Below are 14276 nucleotides of genomic sequence, written 5' to 3' on the forward strand. Positions count from 1 at the left end.
ATAATGTTTCTAACCAAGCTTTTGTCTGGATTGCAGAGAATGTCCATATTGAAATGTGGAGACAATAGTGGAGTGATAAAAGGGTGTATTATTGGACTTGGTAGGAATAAGCACGGCACTGGTAAGATAGGTGATCGCATCAAGGTATCAGTTCGTGACAAAACTTCCGACTGCATAGTTAACAACAAGAAGCCTAGGGGTATAATAGTGAGGAGGAAGAAGGAAACGCAGAGGAAGGATGGGATGGTGTTCAAATTTGACGAAAACGCCTTTGTTATTATTTCAAACAATAAGCTCCAGGCCACCAAAATCAAGGGACCTATTCTTCTGGAAACCAGACATAACTCTAAATCACTCGCATCTAAAATTTTATAATATTTTTACCAAATTATACAACAATTTTATGTCGTATATTTAGTTTTTTAATAAATTTTATTTACGTAAAATTTGATTCTAGTAATAAAAGAGTAAGCGTTAAACAGAAAATTTAGAGGTTTACAGAAAAAGGTTTATTAAGCGTTGGATCTCGACCTTGATGGGCTGTAGTCACGGTAGTCGTCGTTATGGTTATCAAGTTTATCCTTATCCATATCAACGTCAAAATGGCGATCTTCGTACCTAGGCTTGTCTTCCCTGAACTCATCGCGGCCGTCTCGGAAATCCTCACGATCGTCCCTAAACTCATCCCGATCTGATCGCCCATTGTTTCTGTAGCTCCTGTAATTCCTATCCCTGTCTCTGTCATGGAAGTCGCGATCTCTAAGCCTGCGTCCGTCCCTAGCGTAATCGGAGTCATATCTATCTCTGTAGCCGCGATTGTCGCGTCGATCATAGTGGCGTCTTGGAGATCTATCTCTGGAGTATCCACGACGCCTATCATCTCGGAATCTTGCGTGTGATCTAGACCTGCCACGATAACTCCTACTTCTGCTCCTATAGTCTCTAATCAAAAATTAGTTAGTGTATATAGTATAGATAAATGGTATTATATAGATGAATGTATATAAAATAGTTGATATAACACCTTCTAGAGCGGTATCTTTGGAACCTTCTCATGGAGCTGGGAGATTTCCTCCGGTCTTGGGCTATGCAACAGGTGATGACACTGCCGTCGAGTTCAGTATTATCCATGGCGCGAACAGCGTCAAGAGCATCTGCTTTATCATAAAATTCAACGAATCCGAAGCCTCGTGGCCTTCTGGTATTGAAATCTAGTGGTAGGTAAACGTCTCTGATTTTTCCGAACTTTTCGAAGGCCTCCCTAACAACTTGAGGGCTCGTTGAGAATCTCAAATTTCGCAACAATGTAGAGTACCCTGTGGATTTTTCCATCTGTACTATCTCTGATTATTTTTAATGAATATCTCCTATCAGGTTAGTATGTGGCAAATTTCTCGAAATAAAAATTAAAGGATTTTCAAACCTTAATTTTTTTATTAAGAACATATTTATTATTTCCTGGGTATTATAAAAACTCTTTCTTTCCCATTATCTCTCAACCTGTCAAACCTCTCTCTCGTCACAATATGTAAAACTCTCTGCCTTCCACTCTCATACACAAACTCATCAAGAGAACTTATATACTTTTACACCTTCACTTTACTTCTTAGAACTTTCTTATTTATGCTTCATTTATCATGAAATTTTTCGTGGATTATCTGATTAAATAAATATATATATCTTTTTTAATGAAGTTGATCAGATTATGTCTCTGGTTCCTCGTTTAGTTGGAAGTATCTTAGTTCATATGAGTGTTCCTTATTCGCCACGACCCTCAAAAAGTCACGTAGTTGTTGTTTCTTCAAATACTTCTTCGTCAGATACTAAATAAATACATAACATTGTTTCTGATATTTAATATACTATAGATTTTTATAATATTTATAATAAATGTTTATAATATATTTTTATAAAAATCTATATAAATGTACTTTGATGTATCTTTTGGAGAATGGAACTTCGGTTGTTAGGTGGATCTTGTTCTTTTCCCTTGTTACTAGTACTTTTGTTCCTAAATTTCCTGTCTTTCCATCTACCTTTATCCTATCATGAAGAAACTTTTCCTACAGAAATTTAGTTTCAAGTTATATAATTATTATTCATTTATATTTTATTGAAATATTTATATAAAAATAATGAAAACGTACAAGTCCGGCGGTGTTGATAATATTGTCGTTTGCAGGCCCAGTACAGTCAAGAACATACTTGACTTTATGTCCTGGTACAACCTTCTTTTGTTTACTCTTCTTCTTGAGTAATTTCATTTATATAGAGAATTTATCAAAAATGGAAATAAAACCAAAAGAAATGGGACCGAAATTTAAAGTAAACTAGGGTATAATAAAATATAAATCAAGTATATAATATGACTTAATTGAGCCAATATAATATATAAAATAAAGAGTAAAACAAGTCAATACTTAATTAGCTCCCCATCTATAGGATGGGGAAGTAGAAAAGTTAAAATAAAATAAAGTTATACAATGAATCAAATAAGGAAAATATTAACATTATACCAAATGTTATTATAATTTAGTAATTAAAATAAACACATGAGTTTGACTCAAATTATATGATTTTAATTTATATCCAAAGAATTTGTTATTTTTAATTGAGATTCCAATGATATTTACGATTTTATAGTATTACTATTCCGAAATCTACTATTACTATTATTTATTCTTCATTCATTTGTTTCTATTTCCAGAGTTTTATCTTAACTAGTGTATTAATAATTATTAACAATAATTCCTCATCATTAAATTCCTTGTAATTATAAATCTAATTATAACAAATATAAATTTTGATATTTTTAACTTTTTACTCTTAATGTGTTAGTTACTGTTTATACCTCATAATCCTAGGATTCCAACTTTTATAATTTGTTCTTGAAATTTTCATTTTTTATCTTATTTCTATTTTGTGTAAATATTTAAATATGCCCTCGAGGTTCGTTTTTCCAACCGATTTAATGTTTAGGAATGATAACGCGACCGTTACAACACTAAAGTCTCTCCCTAACTTTGAAATCGAGAAACTTAGGTATCAAATTTTTTATACAATATACTAATAATTATTCTGTTTAAGATTTGAATCATTATTTTAAATATTTTCATTGGATATTAATGTTGATGTTCAGGCACCTTTTTTCGGTCCATGAAGACCTTGGAATTGACCCTGAAAAGATAAAAAAACCTTTATTGGATCTTATCAAACAAAACCGTTAGATTTTATATTCTTAATTTAACTTATATATCATTATTTATCCACAATTTATGTTGCACAGATATGTTTCCTTATTATGAACGCATAAAACCTAAGCTTGGTATAATTGAGGATGATTTCGAGATTGAAAGCTTTAAGGAGCTAAACGCAAAGACACTTGCTGAATTGGATGAAAAGATTGAATTTGCAGAAAAGAACTTTGGCTCCTCAGAAATCAAAGACTCGATCCTAGATAAGGGCAATTACTATTTCAAAATAGGTGATCATGTATCATTTTAATATATATTTAACATTTTCATTAATTGATTTTTATGGATTCCATTGTATGATTTCTCAGGAGAATACAGTGAGGGTGTATGAACAGGCTCTCGAGAAGACTGTTGGAATTAACAGTAAACTGGAGATCATGCTCACAATTTTGAGGGCTGCCTTTTTCTTCAATGACCTTCCACTACTCGTTAAATACATGGAGAAGGCTAAGCTGTATCCACCAAAATTTCTATTCTATATAGTTAATTTATATATTTTCAGTGATATTGAGAAGGGAGGTGATTGGGAGCTCAGAAACAGATTACACATTTATGAAGCCGTACAATTAATGCTGTGTAGAAAGTTTAAAGAAGGTATTTTTCTGATTTTTAATATTTTCAGCCACTGAACTCTTTCTTGAGTCCCTTTCAACATTCACAGCCACCGAACTAATCTCCCTCGAGGAACTTGTACTCTACTCAATAGTTCTCTCATTGGTATTTTTACACACTATACACCTAATTTTAAATAGACCTAATTATATATATATTTATGATGGGTTTAGATAACAATGGGTCGTAATGTGATAAATAAAAAGGTGTTATTATCAAGTGAAGTGGCGCAAGTAGCTTCGCCAGGGTCATCACTATACCAACTCATTAGTGATTATTATAACTGTAACTATAAAAACTACATGAAACACCTTGGTATTTATGTACTCGATATTAACTTTTTAGTTGACGTGAGTAAACTGATACTGAAAGACCGCTACCTTGGACGACACTGCAGATATTTCGTCCGCCAGGCGAGATTACCAGCCTACAAGCAATTTCTGAGACCTTACAAGTCTGTCACATTGAAAAATATGGCAGACGCATTCCAAGTCTCAACTGAATTCATCGAAGAGTTGGTTTTAGACTATATAAATATTTATTAATACACAAACTAGATAGACAACACTTACTTAGCTTATTAAAGTATAAAACGCGTGTAGAGAATTAGTATCATATATCAGTGGAATGAGGCTGGATTGTAAGATAGATAAGGTGAACGGTATAATTGAGAATAATGTCGGGGATGAGAGGAATAATAACTATGTAAAGACCATAAAACAGGTAAGTTGTTTTATACACAAAATACTCAGGGCGATCTTTTGATTAATCGGATCCAAAAATTATCGAGGATTATCGACATGTAACTTTTCATTAATTTTTTTACATTTTGAATATTTAATATATAACCAAAAATATATATTTGGACTGGTGTCAAAATGATTAAAAGTGGTATAACGTGTAGAAAATTCCTGAACTGAGATTAGGCTGAATTTAATGATTTATTATCTACAATGTTTATTAGAGTGTTGATGCAGTTTCGCCACTGCTTCAAATTATTATAAAGCTGTTTTAGTTCCTCGTTGCCGAACTCGCGATGTACCACGTGGTTAATTATCACCTTCTTGCTGTTCTGGTCTATCAAAGCCTCCATGACGCCCTTGTTTATGGCGTTGACTATCATCTGCTCAGCCTCCTCAGGAGGGAGCTGAAGGTTCTTTTCAATCATCTCAATAGGTATTTCAGACTGCTGCTGACACATTGTACTGATTGTTAAAAGCGTCAACTTCTCCACCAATGGTTTCCTGTCAAGCTTAAGTTCACTTACAAAGTCAGCGTTCTCCTTCAAAAAGAGGTCCAAATCCTCCAAATTCCCCCTGATGAAAATCTCCAACAGACTTATCAGGGGCGCATATCTCGTCTCCTTCAGGTGAGCCACTGCTGGCATAAGCAACAGCTGGTCAAAGTACAATATGTCCTCAGACCTCAAACTACGAACTACGAACGTTACTGTAGCCATTACATTCTCACTACAATATTATTAACCATTATATAATATCTATTTTATTGGTGTGTTAGTGAATAAAAGTATTTAACAAACTCTGTGGTGAATAGATCCGGTTCGTTGAGACATTCAACTCGCTTTTTCCAGAACTTGTAGGCAAGATCAGCTCTGTTAAGTTTGTCAAGCTCCTCAGCAATTATGTGGTATATTTTAATCTTAGTCTTCTTATCTATAGACCAGTCGACCATCCACTCATCTACCTACACAAACATTTGTGATAAATTGTGATTTTCAATTACCTCTTTAACTATGGGCACGAGTGTGTGGAATATATTATGTTTGGATGCGAACTCAAGTATAGCAATGTAGACGTCGACTCTGAGTGGAAGTGTCGACTCCACGGAGTTGTAGAGCATCTGGAGAAGTCGGAGTCTGAGCTCCAAGAAGCTTTCTCCGCCCTGGATTGCCTTCATCAGAAGGTGTCCTGCCTTCTCGATCTGGCCTGAGCTTGTAAACCTCAGCTGCAGCATGTACATCAGAACTGTAAAGTACTCTTCGACCTGCTTCAGTGCGTCACTATACTTAACTCTCACCTACAGAATTATTAGTATCTTCAGGGTGTATTAATGAAATTATAACTATGTTGTATAGAGAAATATACTTCAGATTCTGCTTTCGAGGTGGGATCAACTGAAAGCATAACAGTGGTGCCGTTATTTTTAGATTCTTCCAGAAACTCAAAAACTGTCAGGTGTTCGCTGAGCAGAAGCTCAAAAAGCTGGAACGATTCCTTAATAATTTGCTCGCCTTCGACTTCCTGGAACTGGTCCAGGAGCTGGGCGTAGTAAGTTGAGGTCTTACTGGGACATCTGACCTTGAGAATCCCAAGAACCCAGTCACCCAGGGAAGCTGAACTAACTGCTCCCTCGGTATCCTGAGAAAGGGGAACGAAAGTGGTCATTTCGGCCTTTGATTAATTTAACAAATTGTTGACCCAGATTTTAAACTAATATTTAAATTAAAAAACGATACAGAGCATAAAACTCAAAAGAATGTGGAATCACAGGAAGTTGGGTTTAAATTTTAAAAACTCCGATAGTTTTTATATATTTAAATTATTATATTAAATTTCAATTTTTTAATTAAAATACTTTCAAAATAGCGTAATTGAATTCAGTGCCTTGAGTGGGGATAAAACATAAATTTTAACACTCAATTCAAGCTTATTACAAATTCTTTAATAAATAAAAATAACTAGAATGGAATTTTGTAGAAGAATCTTGTGTAAGAATTGTTGGTGTTGAAGAAATTAATAATTTACTGTAGAAAGTTGTTGTTATTCGTGTGTTTCAAGTTTCTTTTCCATTTCTGCTCTTGACAATAATGCGTTTTCAACTTCGGGCGTCACATTGTAACTACGTATTCCCCAAGTCGCTGGGTCAAAGTATACCCATAACGCTACAAATCATTAATTACTCAGAATACTATAGTTTTATATTTCCATATCTAACCAAAATAATATTCATAATATTCTTAGTCAGTATAAATAGTGTTAAATAATAAGTTACATTTTTTTTGATCATGTTTGAACCACAATTTGTTAGATTCGTGGTATTTCCAGAGCCTTTTATAAAGTTCAATTGAGGCCAGGTTCTGAATTGTGTCCCTGGGCACATTGTAGAAAACGTAAAACAACGTTTCCAGTGATAGTTTCGAAACGTTTCCAGTTCGAAAAGTTGTCGTTTTGCCGTAATTTAAATTATGTACAAACCTATCGAAAAAAATCGACTCCTCATCCAAAGCCTCCACTGGATCAGAAGTACTACATCAAATTTACATCTCCAATAAATAATCCTATAATTACTACCTAACTATATTCTAATAAATGTGTATAGAAATACTCTTGAAGAAGTTTATGTTTGAGTGCTTCTGTATCTAATTTTCCAGTGGGAAGGAACGGAGATTTATCTGTGAAATATGACTTCATTGCGTCAAAAATTCCTTCGAGGCCGAAGTTGAAGTGTTCCTGAGGTATGTTCTGCTGGTTTACTTGTTTTGGTGGAGGTTCGTTATCTCGTTCATTTTCCTGGCTTTGGGCCTCTAAATTAACGGTTTTTTCCTGGTGATTTGAATCGTTTTCAAGAAGGCCATTGTCGCCCAGAATTATTTCCTCTTTGTCTTTTGAACTTAGTTCCCGCTTGAGGTCGGTGATGTTTCGGTCGACGAAGTTGAGATTCTCGAAGGAATCTGCGATTTGTCCGATATCGTTTTTTGGGGACTCTTCGGGATTTAGAATTTCAGAAGCCAGGGGTTTATTTGGAGGTGTTTCTGCTTCCTCCAAACCCATAGGGGCTAGGTTGCGATTAATTTCGGGGATATGGGTACTTGGTGAGTGTGTTGCGGTATATATTACAGGGAGTATTTGCGGTACTTTTAAAGTACATTAATGTTGGATATTATATAATTGGTTAATGGTTGTTATAGTTAAACATTAGAGTGGAATCTGGGTGTTTTAATGATTTTTAAAAATATACTAAATATAAAATAACAAAATTGTTTGATTTTAAAACCAATTTAAATTAAAATGGAAAAGTTGAAATAAAAATGAAAAAAATTAAATTTGGGTAGTGTGAGGCTCGAACTCACGACCTCGGGATTATGAGACCCGCGCGCTAACCGACTGCGCTAACTACCCTCTCTCAGACCCCTGAATCTTTGCTTCTAGACTTATTATTTTCATTTTCTTTGATTCTTATATTTTAATGGTTTATTGAGTACCTATTTGTTATCTTAATTATAATTCCTGGATTCCACTCCAATTAATTTTCTCATTTTATTCTATTCTTAGTGATTCTTAATAATTTTTCAAATTCCATCTCATTAACACTTATTCCATAACCTTTTTATATCTATATATTGTGTATACTATATTAAATTATTTATTGTTGATAACATCTTGGAGTATGGTTTGTACGTTATCTGGTAGTGTGATGTTTTTGAAATAGTCTGAAATATTATACTGTGCCTGAAGTGCCTTTAATATTGTCTTTACATTACTGTTTGGCATTTCCAGGATATATCTCAGGAGGTGGTCTTTGAAGTGGTTCCAGAGTGTGCAGATTGTAATTACAACTCCTTTGAAAAGTTGTTTATCTTGCCAGCACTGTTTCTGGATCAACTTTGGGAAGATCACGTCAACAATTACCTTCCTTGTTAGGGGCACTTTCTGGACAAACTGACACAACAGTCTTCCGAATACAAAGTTGATGTTATCAAACGACTCGACAATTAGGTACAGCGATGATATTGCCGACTCGACTGAAAACCTTCCCATTGTACAATACTTTATACATGTATCCAGCAGCAATACTTGTAACTTCATATAATCCTTCTCATCCACTGTACTCCCTTCACTCACTCCTCCAGTGCCTAATGTACTAGTTTGTGTTGTTGGCATGTTATATATTGAGTATAAGAAGTGTTGTGGCAATGACACTTTTGGTGTTTCAATTATGACATCTAACACTTTGACTATTTTATCTTTTTCGTATTTCCTGAACAAAAACGTCAATAGCTTGTTCAGCTGTTCCGGTGTCAAGAACGGTGACATTTGTATCACGTATTCCGGCGTTACGCTCATCTTTTCCATCAGCAACTTCATCAAATTCTTCTCCAAGCTTGTCCTCTCGTCAAATTTGAACATTACATTACACCAATTTTTTCTCATTTCTTCCAATACACTTTCTACCAAACTCATATACTCTTCATTATACCTATTTCAATTATTTACCAATTATAATTGTATATAATTGTATAATTTTATAATATAAATAAATGTAAATATTGGTTATGAATTACTTGATAATCAGCTGTAGTTCCTTTTGATAATTGGATAGTGTTAGCGAGCATTTGGTATAAAAGTGAGTTCCTGGGTATGAATTTGCCAGTGAGCATAATCTAAACACTAATCTGCTATTCTTAATACAGCATGATAACATTGGTTCAAAGTATACCAAATCATCTTCAGAAACTTTCCTTTCCGCCACATCTTCCATTATCACTTCAAATTCATCTTTATCAGATTTATCAAAATCCAATTCATCTTTATCTGCTCTATCCAATTTATCATCAGTAGCTTGGTCAATAGTGTTATCCTGTGATTCATTGTTAAAAAGACTTTCTACAGCATCTTTGATAAATTTACTAGTTTTTAAACTATTTCTGTTACACATTAATCCTACACTCTCTTCTATCCATACTCCAATATCTTCATCTCCATCATCAAAACCTTCATCAACCACACTTTCATCAACATCTTCATAACAATCTAGAACATGCGATAGATTAAAGTTTAATAATTGAGTTGCAAGGACTACTAATTTTTTAGGCCATTGCCAAAATGGTCTGTCTGACAAATATAAACAATCCTCTACTAAATCCTTTTCATCTTCTGAGCCATTAAACTCTTTGAGTTTCGTTACAAACTCTTCATGAACTGATTCAAACGACTTGATTGTGTAGTTGTATTTTACGTTGTACAAACCCTTTTGAGATGACAGGAGTCTGAGAAATAAAGATGACACTTGCTTCCTTTTACTTGTTATGCATGTCAGGAATATGGCGAAAACTGACCTTTTTACAAGCAACATGTTCGAGATGTATCTAAAATTATCTTTCCCTAAAAGCTTCTCGAAATCAGCCCTTTTAACCAATGAGGAATGCTTTAGGAGGTTTGAGACTAACGAAAATGCTAGCTTCAAATTCCCTTGGTTTTCAGAGTTGACCCAAACTAATATCAGGTCTGACATTTTATCTGGGATTTTGGGCAGGCTCAACACGAACTTCGACAGTGCATTCACTGATATGTCACTCACTTCTTCACTTTCTGATAACTTTTCACACACGTACGACAAGCACAAATTAACGAAAGTTTCATACTCGTCCATGTATTTTAATTGCCTCGATTGATCGGTTGTTGAAGTTGACTTGGCGAAATTAGTTGTATACGAGAAGATTATATGCCTATTTAACTCTTCCAAAAACTTGTTAAACAACTGCACGCTGTTCTGTTTATTAACGCAATTGAACAATAATGAAAGTCCGTAGCATCCGCTATGGTGTTTTAGTGATTTTAGAATATGGGACTCCGCGTGATTTATCAACGTGTGCTCAGCCAAATAGTCAAGCAAGTTTCTAAGAACTTCTTTCCTATTCTCAAATTTAATCAAATTTGATACCAAAAAGTGCTTCAAAACTAGACTTGCAAATCTATCGAAATTAACGACTTTGGGCCCAATCACTTCAAATTTTAGAAACCTCTGATAACTTGATACTGTGTCGATCATTTGATTTCCTACTAAACGTACAAACAACTTTTCATTCTTCTTTATTACGCTGTCTTCCACTATTTCCAACTTTTTCTCCAATTTATCACTCTCAACTCTTACCTTATCATTACCTTCTTCAACTGGTTCATCAGTATGAACATGCTCATAGGATATTGGTGTAATATTAACTGGTTTCCTTTTATAGAAATTGTTTGAAATGTTAATTTGTGAGTTTTTAAATTTCGAGCTCTTGTAATTTTTAACTAGTTCCTTATCAAATTCGAAGATTTGTGCTGCCGGGTACAAGTTTAGCTTCTCATCAACTTCTACTGATAAACTTGTTACAAGCTTATCTGACAGGTCATAGTTAGTCTCTTTATTTGGTGCCTCTGAGTTATCTACTGCCATCATCGTTCCTCTGTACGCCTCACAAGACACTGACGGGAGCGTTTGAACCAGCTTGTACATAGTTTCCAGATCTAGTCCATAGCCCTTTTCATTTACCTTATCCAATAACAGGTGGTGATATCTGTAACAGTTGTTGAACGAGAAGATTCTAAACAAAATGTGCTCAAAGACTGTGTGACTTTGAGTTCTCAGCAAAGACACCAAAACGTCTACAAACTCCTCAAAATAGTATTCTGGATAAAACCCTATTAAACTACATGCCACTTCACAGCTCAGAACTGACTCCACTAACCCGTCACTCTCCTTCTTTACCTTTTTATTTCCATCCATTCCACTGTATTTATTGTGTCTGGCAATTAGTATTTTGAGTAAATTTACTGACTCTGAATGCCATTTATACAGTGTTTCGTATATATCTAAATTTGTTTCCTCTGTTTTAACTCCTTTGACTTTCTTTTTCTTACTTTTAACTTTATTGGTTTCTAAACCTTCACTTGTTTCAGATTCACTAATGCATTGGTTACATAGATAATTTGGATAATTTGCCAGTTCGTAAAAGAGCATTTTTAGCAGGTTTACTGAGTAAAACTTTGTTCTGTTATGTATTAGGGTTGGGAGGAAATGAGGTGAGCTGTACTTGACATCTGAGAAGTCACACTCGAGAAGTCTTGTGTGTACCATGAACCTAATGCACGCAAAATCTGCGAAGCTTTCTGTAACTCTGATATTATCCAATGAAAATGGCAGGTTTTCCTCCTCCTGGGCCTCCTCTTCATTTCCCTTAACAGAGTTTGGAACACCGTTAAGTCCACTGCTGCTACGAATTGATGTGTTGTAATGATTAGGTCCTTGAGTGTTATTAGGATATCCATTATTAATTGAGGTAGCGTGTTTACATCTTGTGATTTGTGATTTTGAAAGTGAGTCTAGTGTACCGGTGAGGCGAACCGTTTCCAACGCCTCATTTGATGCGATAATATGGCTAAATAGTATGTTAAAACAGTCAACTAGGGAAATTAGTGAGAATTTCTGGACCAAAAAGTTAGAATCGTTGAACAGGTGTGACAGATCCTCCACGAGTATTATGGAATCTGATAATTATTCAGTTTGTGTGTTAATCTAGTTAAATAACACTTACATTGTGGATCCAACCTCAAAATTTCATTTATTAACTTACAAAGCCGAATTTTGCCATCTTGAGATTCAGTCAACTAATTATTAATAAAAATTTTAAATTAATTATTTTTAGTTTAAATATATTAATAAAATTTGATAGTTATGTGGATAAAGTGTTACTTGTATTTTTCTGAACTCTTGAAGGTTACTTTCGAAAAGATCCCTTTCACAAACTCTCAAAAGGTTAAGAATGTGCCATTCCTGAAAGAATAATAACAATTCACAAATATTTTAAAATATGTTATTAAGGAAAATTTAGTATAAATTAACTAGGAAGTAACTAAATATTGAGATGAAGAATACTTGTGAAGATTCTGTAATGGAGTTTGTTCCTTCTTCCGGTTCTAGTTGATCCATTTAGTGCCATTTGAGAAACCAAATAATATAATAAGTTTGTTTTTAAAAATACATAAAAAATTATAATTAATAAATTGACAAAACACCATAACACATTAATTACAAATTATATTTTTTAAAGATGTTACAAATTATTTTTATAAAACTTTTGCGATATGATTGTGTTTATAGTAAAATCTGAATTATTAAAATTCTAGGTTAAGCTTGCTGTTTCGTTTTGTTTATCGTAAAAGTAAGAATAATCAGTCCTTCGACTCCTACAAACATTTTATGATATAATTTTTGGATTTGGTATTAATTAAATGGGTTGAATTGATTATTTGGGTTGTACCTGATGATAACGAAAACCGCTCCTAGGACAACTAATGCTACGGCTGTAGCAACTCCTCCGATAGCCATCTTGTTGGCCTGTTTAAGTCTTGTTGTAAGCTTCTTCGTGGTTTCAATCCTAACTTTCGGCTTGCTATCGACCATGTCAAATCCGAAGTAGCAGTTTTCATCTGCTTCTAACATCAGATACTTGTCAACTCTTTCACCTCTCAAAGGGCTTGGTTCATCCCCTTCCTCAGTGTTTCCACCCTCTTTACCGAAGAAATTTTCATCATTGTCATCCTCCCTTTTGTCACCTCCATCCTCAGTTTCATCGTCAAACTCCAAATCATCATCTCCTGGCGATCCTCTTGGTGGTGGAGGTCCACTCACCGATAAATCCAAGAATTGCATCAAATTTCCTTTAACTATAACATTACTCAGTCATATAACTCATATAAGTTATTATATAGCTGGTATTTAATAAATATAATACCTGGAGGAGGAGTTGTGTCATCTTTTAGATCATTGAAGAAGTTGGTGACGTCAACCTCGACTTCATTTTTCTTGAATTCCAGTTTGATTGGGCCCTTGAGGATTTTAACTTTGAGGTCGTCGTTTAATGCGTCGATCAGGTAGAGCTTGACGCCGTTAGTGGGACACGTGAAGCCTAGTGTTTTTGCGTCAAATAGCTTGTTTAGCTTTAAAGTGGCCCTGTTGATGTTCCCCTTGGTGCCTATCTTGTCCATCGTAGTGCTGAAGTGGAGCACTCCCTTCTCACTGTTGTTGGTGAACAAGTCAGAGGTCTTTTGAACCTGCAAGTGAGTGTTATCCACCACTTTCTTGTTCCTCACGTTCTTGAATCCCTCAAATGAGAGTAATAACACGTTGTTCTGGGTTTTGTGGAGTGTTTTCCCGTCAGAGTAAAAGAGATCTTTCACCTTGGAAAAAACTCCACCCTTCCCACGCCTAGGCCCAGCCTCAGGAGACTCAAACGCGTCCAACTCATCTGACTGTAAGCTCTGATTGTCACGTTCAGATGTGCTGTGGTTCAAGAAGCTTGTGCCCCTATGAGTGTTAATGGCCGATATCAACAACAGAGATAAATAAAGTCCCAACAATGCCGATGAAAGGTAACGCATTTTTCTGAAACTAATTCTACAATTTGTGACTGTTAAAAATCCAGAGTTTTCAAAATCCTACAATTACAAAGATGGTTGCGATACTCATAACATAAAGCTCAAAACAGAGGTTAAATTAGGAAATTTTTTAATTTTGAAAGGCTTAAAAGGCTTTAGAAAGTTAAATACTTGAAATTTTACTTGTTATGAATCTTATCGTGAGATTCCACATCGGATTCCATTTGTGCATTTCGGTGTATATAAAAAT

General features: G+C 34.6%; 8 protein-coding genes across 8 annotated transcripts, besides 5 other annotated features; 2 read left to right on the top strand and 6 right to left on the bottom strand.

Annotated features, from left to right (window-relative positions):
• Positions 1-3: 3 nt before the first annotated feature.
• On the top strand, positions 4-375 carry TA08195 (50S ribosomal protein L14, putative; the record flags this gene model as incomplete). The annotated part of the gene is made up of 1 exon (XM_947964.1): positions 4-375. The coding sequence occupies one exon, from the start codon at positions 4-6 to the stop codon at positions 373-375; it is 372 nt and encodes a 123-aa protein (XP_953057.1).
• Positions 376-512: 137 nt separating this feature from the next.
• On the bottom strand, positions 513-1332 carry TA08200 (RNA-binding protein, putative; the record flags this gene model as incomplete). Its single annotated transcript, XM_947965.1, has 2 exons — positions 513-942; positions 1025-1332. 2 exons carry the CDS (start codon positions 1330-1332, stop codon positions 513-515), a joined length of 738 nt encoding a protein of 245 aa, XP_953058.1.
• A 371-nt stretch (positions 1333-1703) lies between these two features.
• TA08205 (60S ribosomal protein L22, putative) lies at positions 1704-2264 on the bottom strand (the record flags this gene model as incomplete). Its single annotated transcript, XM_947966.1, has 3 exons — positions 1704-1823; positions 1932-2063; positions 2148-2264. 3 exons carry the CDS (start codon positions 2262-2264, stop codon positions 1704-1706), a joined length of 369 nt encoding a protein of 122 aa, XP_953059.1.
• Positions 2265-2938: 674 nt separating this feature from the next.
• Positions 2939-4631, top strand: TA08210 (26S proteasome regulatory subunit, putative; the record flags this gene model as incomplete). Its single annotated transcript, XM_947967.1, has 7 exons — positions 2939-3042; positions 3140-3222; positions 3287-3492; positions 3563-3848; positions 3877-3971; positions 4040-4380; positions 4469-4631. 7 exons carry the CDS (start codon positions 2939-2941, stop codon positions 4629-4631), a joined length of 1278 nt encoding a protein of 425 aa, XP_953060.1.
• Positions 4632-4788: 157 nt separating this feature from the next.
• Positions 4789-6271, bottom strand: TA08215 (uncharacterized protein; the record flags this gene model as incomplete). Its single annotated transcript, XM_947968.1, has 4 exons — positions 4789-5335; positions 5407-5570; positions 5610-5903; positions 5972-6271. The coding sequence occupies 4 exons, from the start codon at positions 6269-6271 to the stop codon at positions 4789-4791; spliced, it is 1305 nt and encodes a 434-aa protein (XP_953061.1).
• Positions 6272-6646: 375 nt separating this feature from the next.
• TA08225 (uncharacterized protein) lies at positions 6647-7657 on the bottom strand (the record flags this gene model as incomplete). Its single annotated transcript, XM_947969.1, has 3 exons — positions 6647-6768; positions 6879-7132; positions 7212-7657. 3 exons carry the CDS (start codon positions 7655-7657, stop codon positions 6647-6649), a joined length of 822 nt encoding a protein of 273 aa, XP_953062.1.
• A 274-nt stretch (positions 7658-7931) lies between these two features.
• Positions 7932-8005, top strand: a tRNA.
• Positions 8006-8245: 240 nt separating this feature from the next.
• TA08230 (uncharacterized protein) lies at positions 8246-12578 on the bottom strand (the record flags this gene model as incomplete). The annotated part of the gene is made up of 5 exons (XM_947970.1): positions 8246-9083; positions 9169-12136; positions 12184-12256; positions 12342-12422; positions 12525-12578. 5 exons carry the CDS (start codon positions 12576-12578, stop codon positions 8246-8248), a joined length of 4014 nt encoding a protein of 1337 aa, XP_953063.1.
• Positions 12579-12771: 193 nt separating this feature from the next.
• TA08235 (uncharacterized protein) lies at positions 12772-14250 on the bottom strand (the record flags this gene model as incomplete). The annotated part of the gene is made up of 4 exons (XM_947971.1): positions 12772-12835; positions 12910-13315; positions 13384-14033; positions 14210-14250. 4 exons carry the CDS (start codon positions 14248-14250, stop codon positions 12772-12774), a joined length of 1161 nt encoding a protein of 386 aa, XP_953064.1.
• Position 12835, bottom strand, in TA08235: a sequence feature (2 probable transmembrane helices predicted for TA08235 by TMHMM2.0 at aa 19-36 and 344-366).
• Positions 12910-12977: a sequence feature (2 probable transmembrane helices predicted for TA08235 by TMHMM2.0 at aa 19-36 and 344-366).
• Positions 13967-14020: a sequence feature (2 probable transmembrane helices predicted for TA08235 by TMHMM2.0 at aa 19-36 and 344-366).
• Positions 14146-14250: a sequence feature (Signal anchor predicted for TA08235 by SignalP 2.0 HMM (Signal peptide probability 0.043, signal anchor probability 0.826) with cleavage site probability 0.022 between residues 35 and 36).
• Positions 14251-14276: the final 26 nt, after the last annotated feature.

This window comes from Theileria annulata, chromosome 4 (genome assembly GCF_000003225.4).
Source record: "Theileria annulata chromosome 4, complete sequence, *** SEQUENCING IN PROGRESS ***".
Classification (NCBI taxonomy): Eukaryota; Apicomplexa; class Aconoidasida; order Piroplasmida; family Theileriidae; genus Theileria; species Theileria annulata.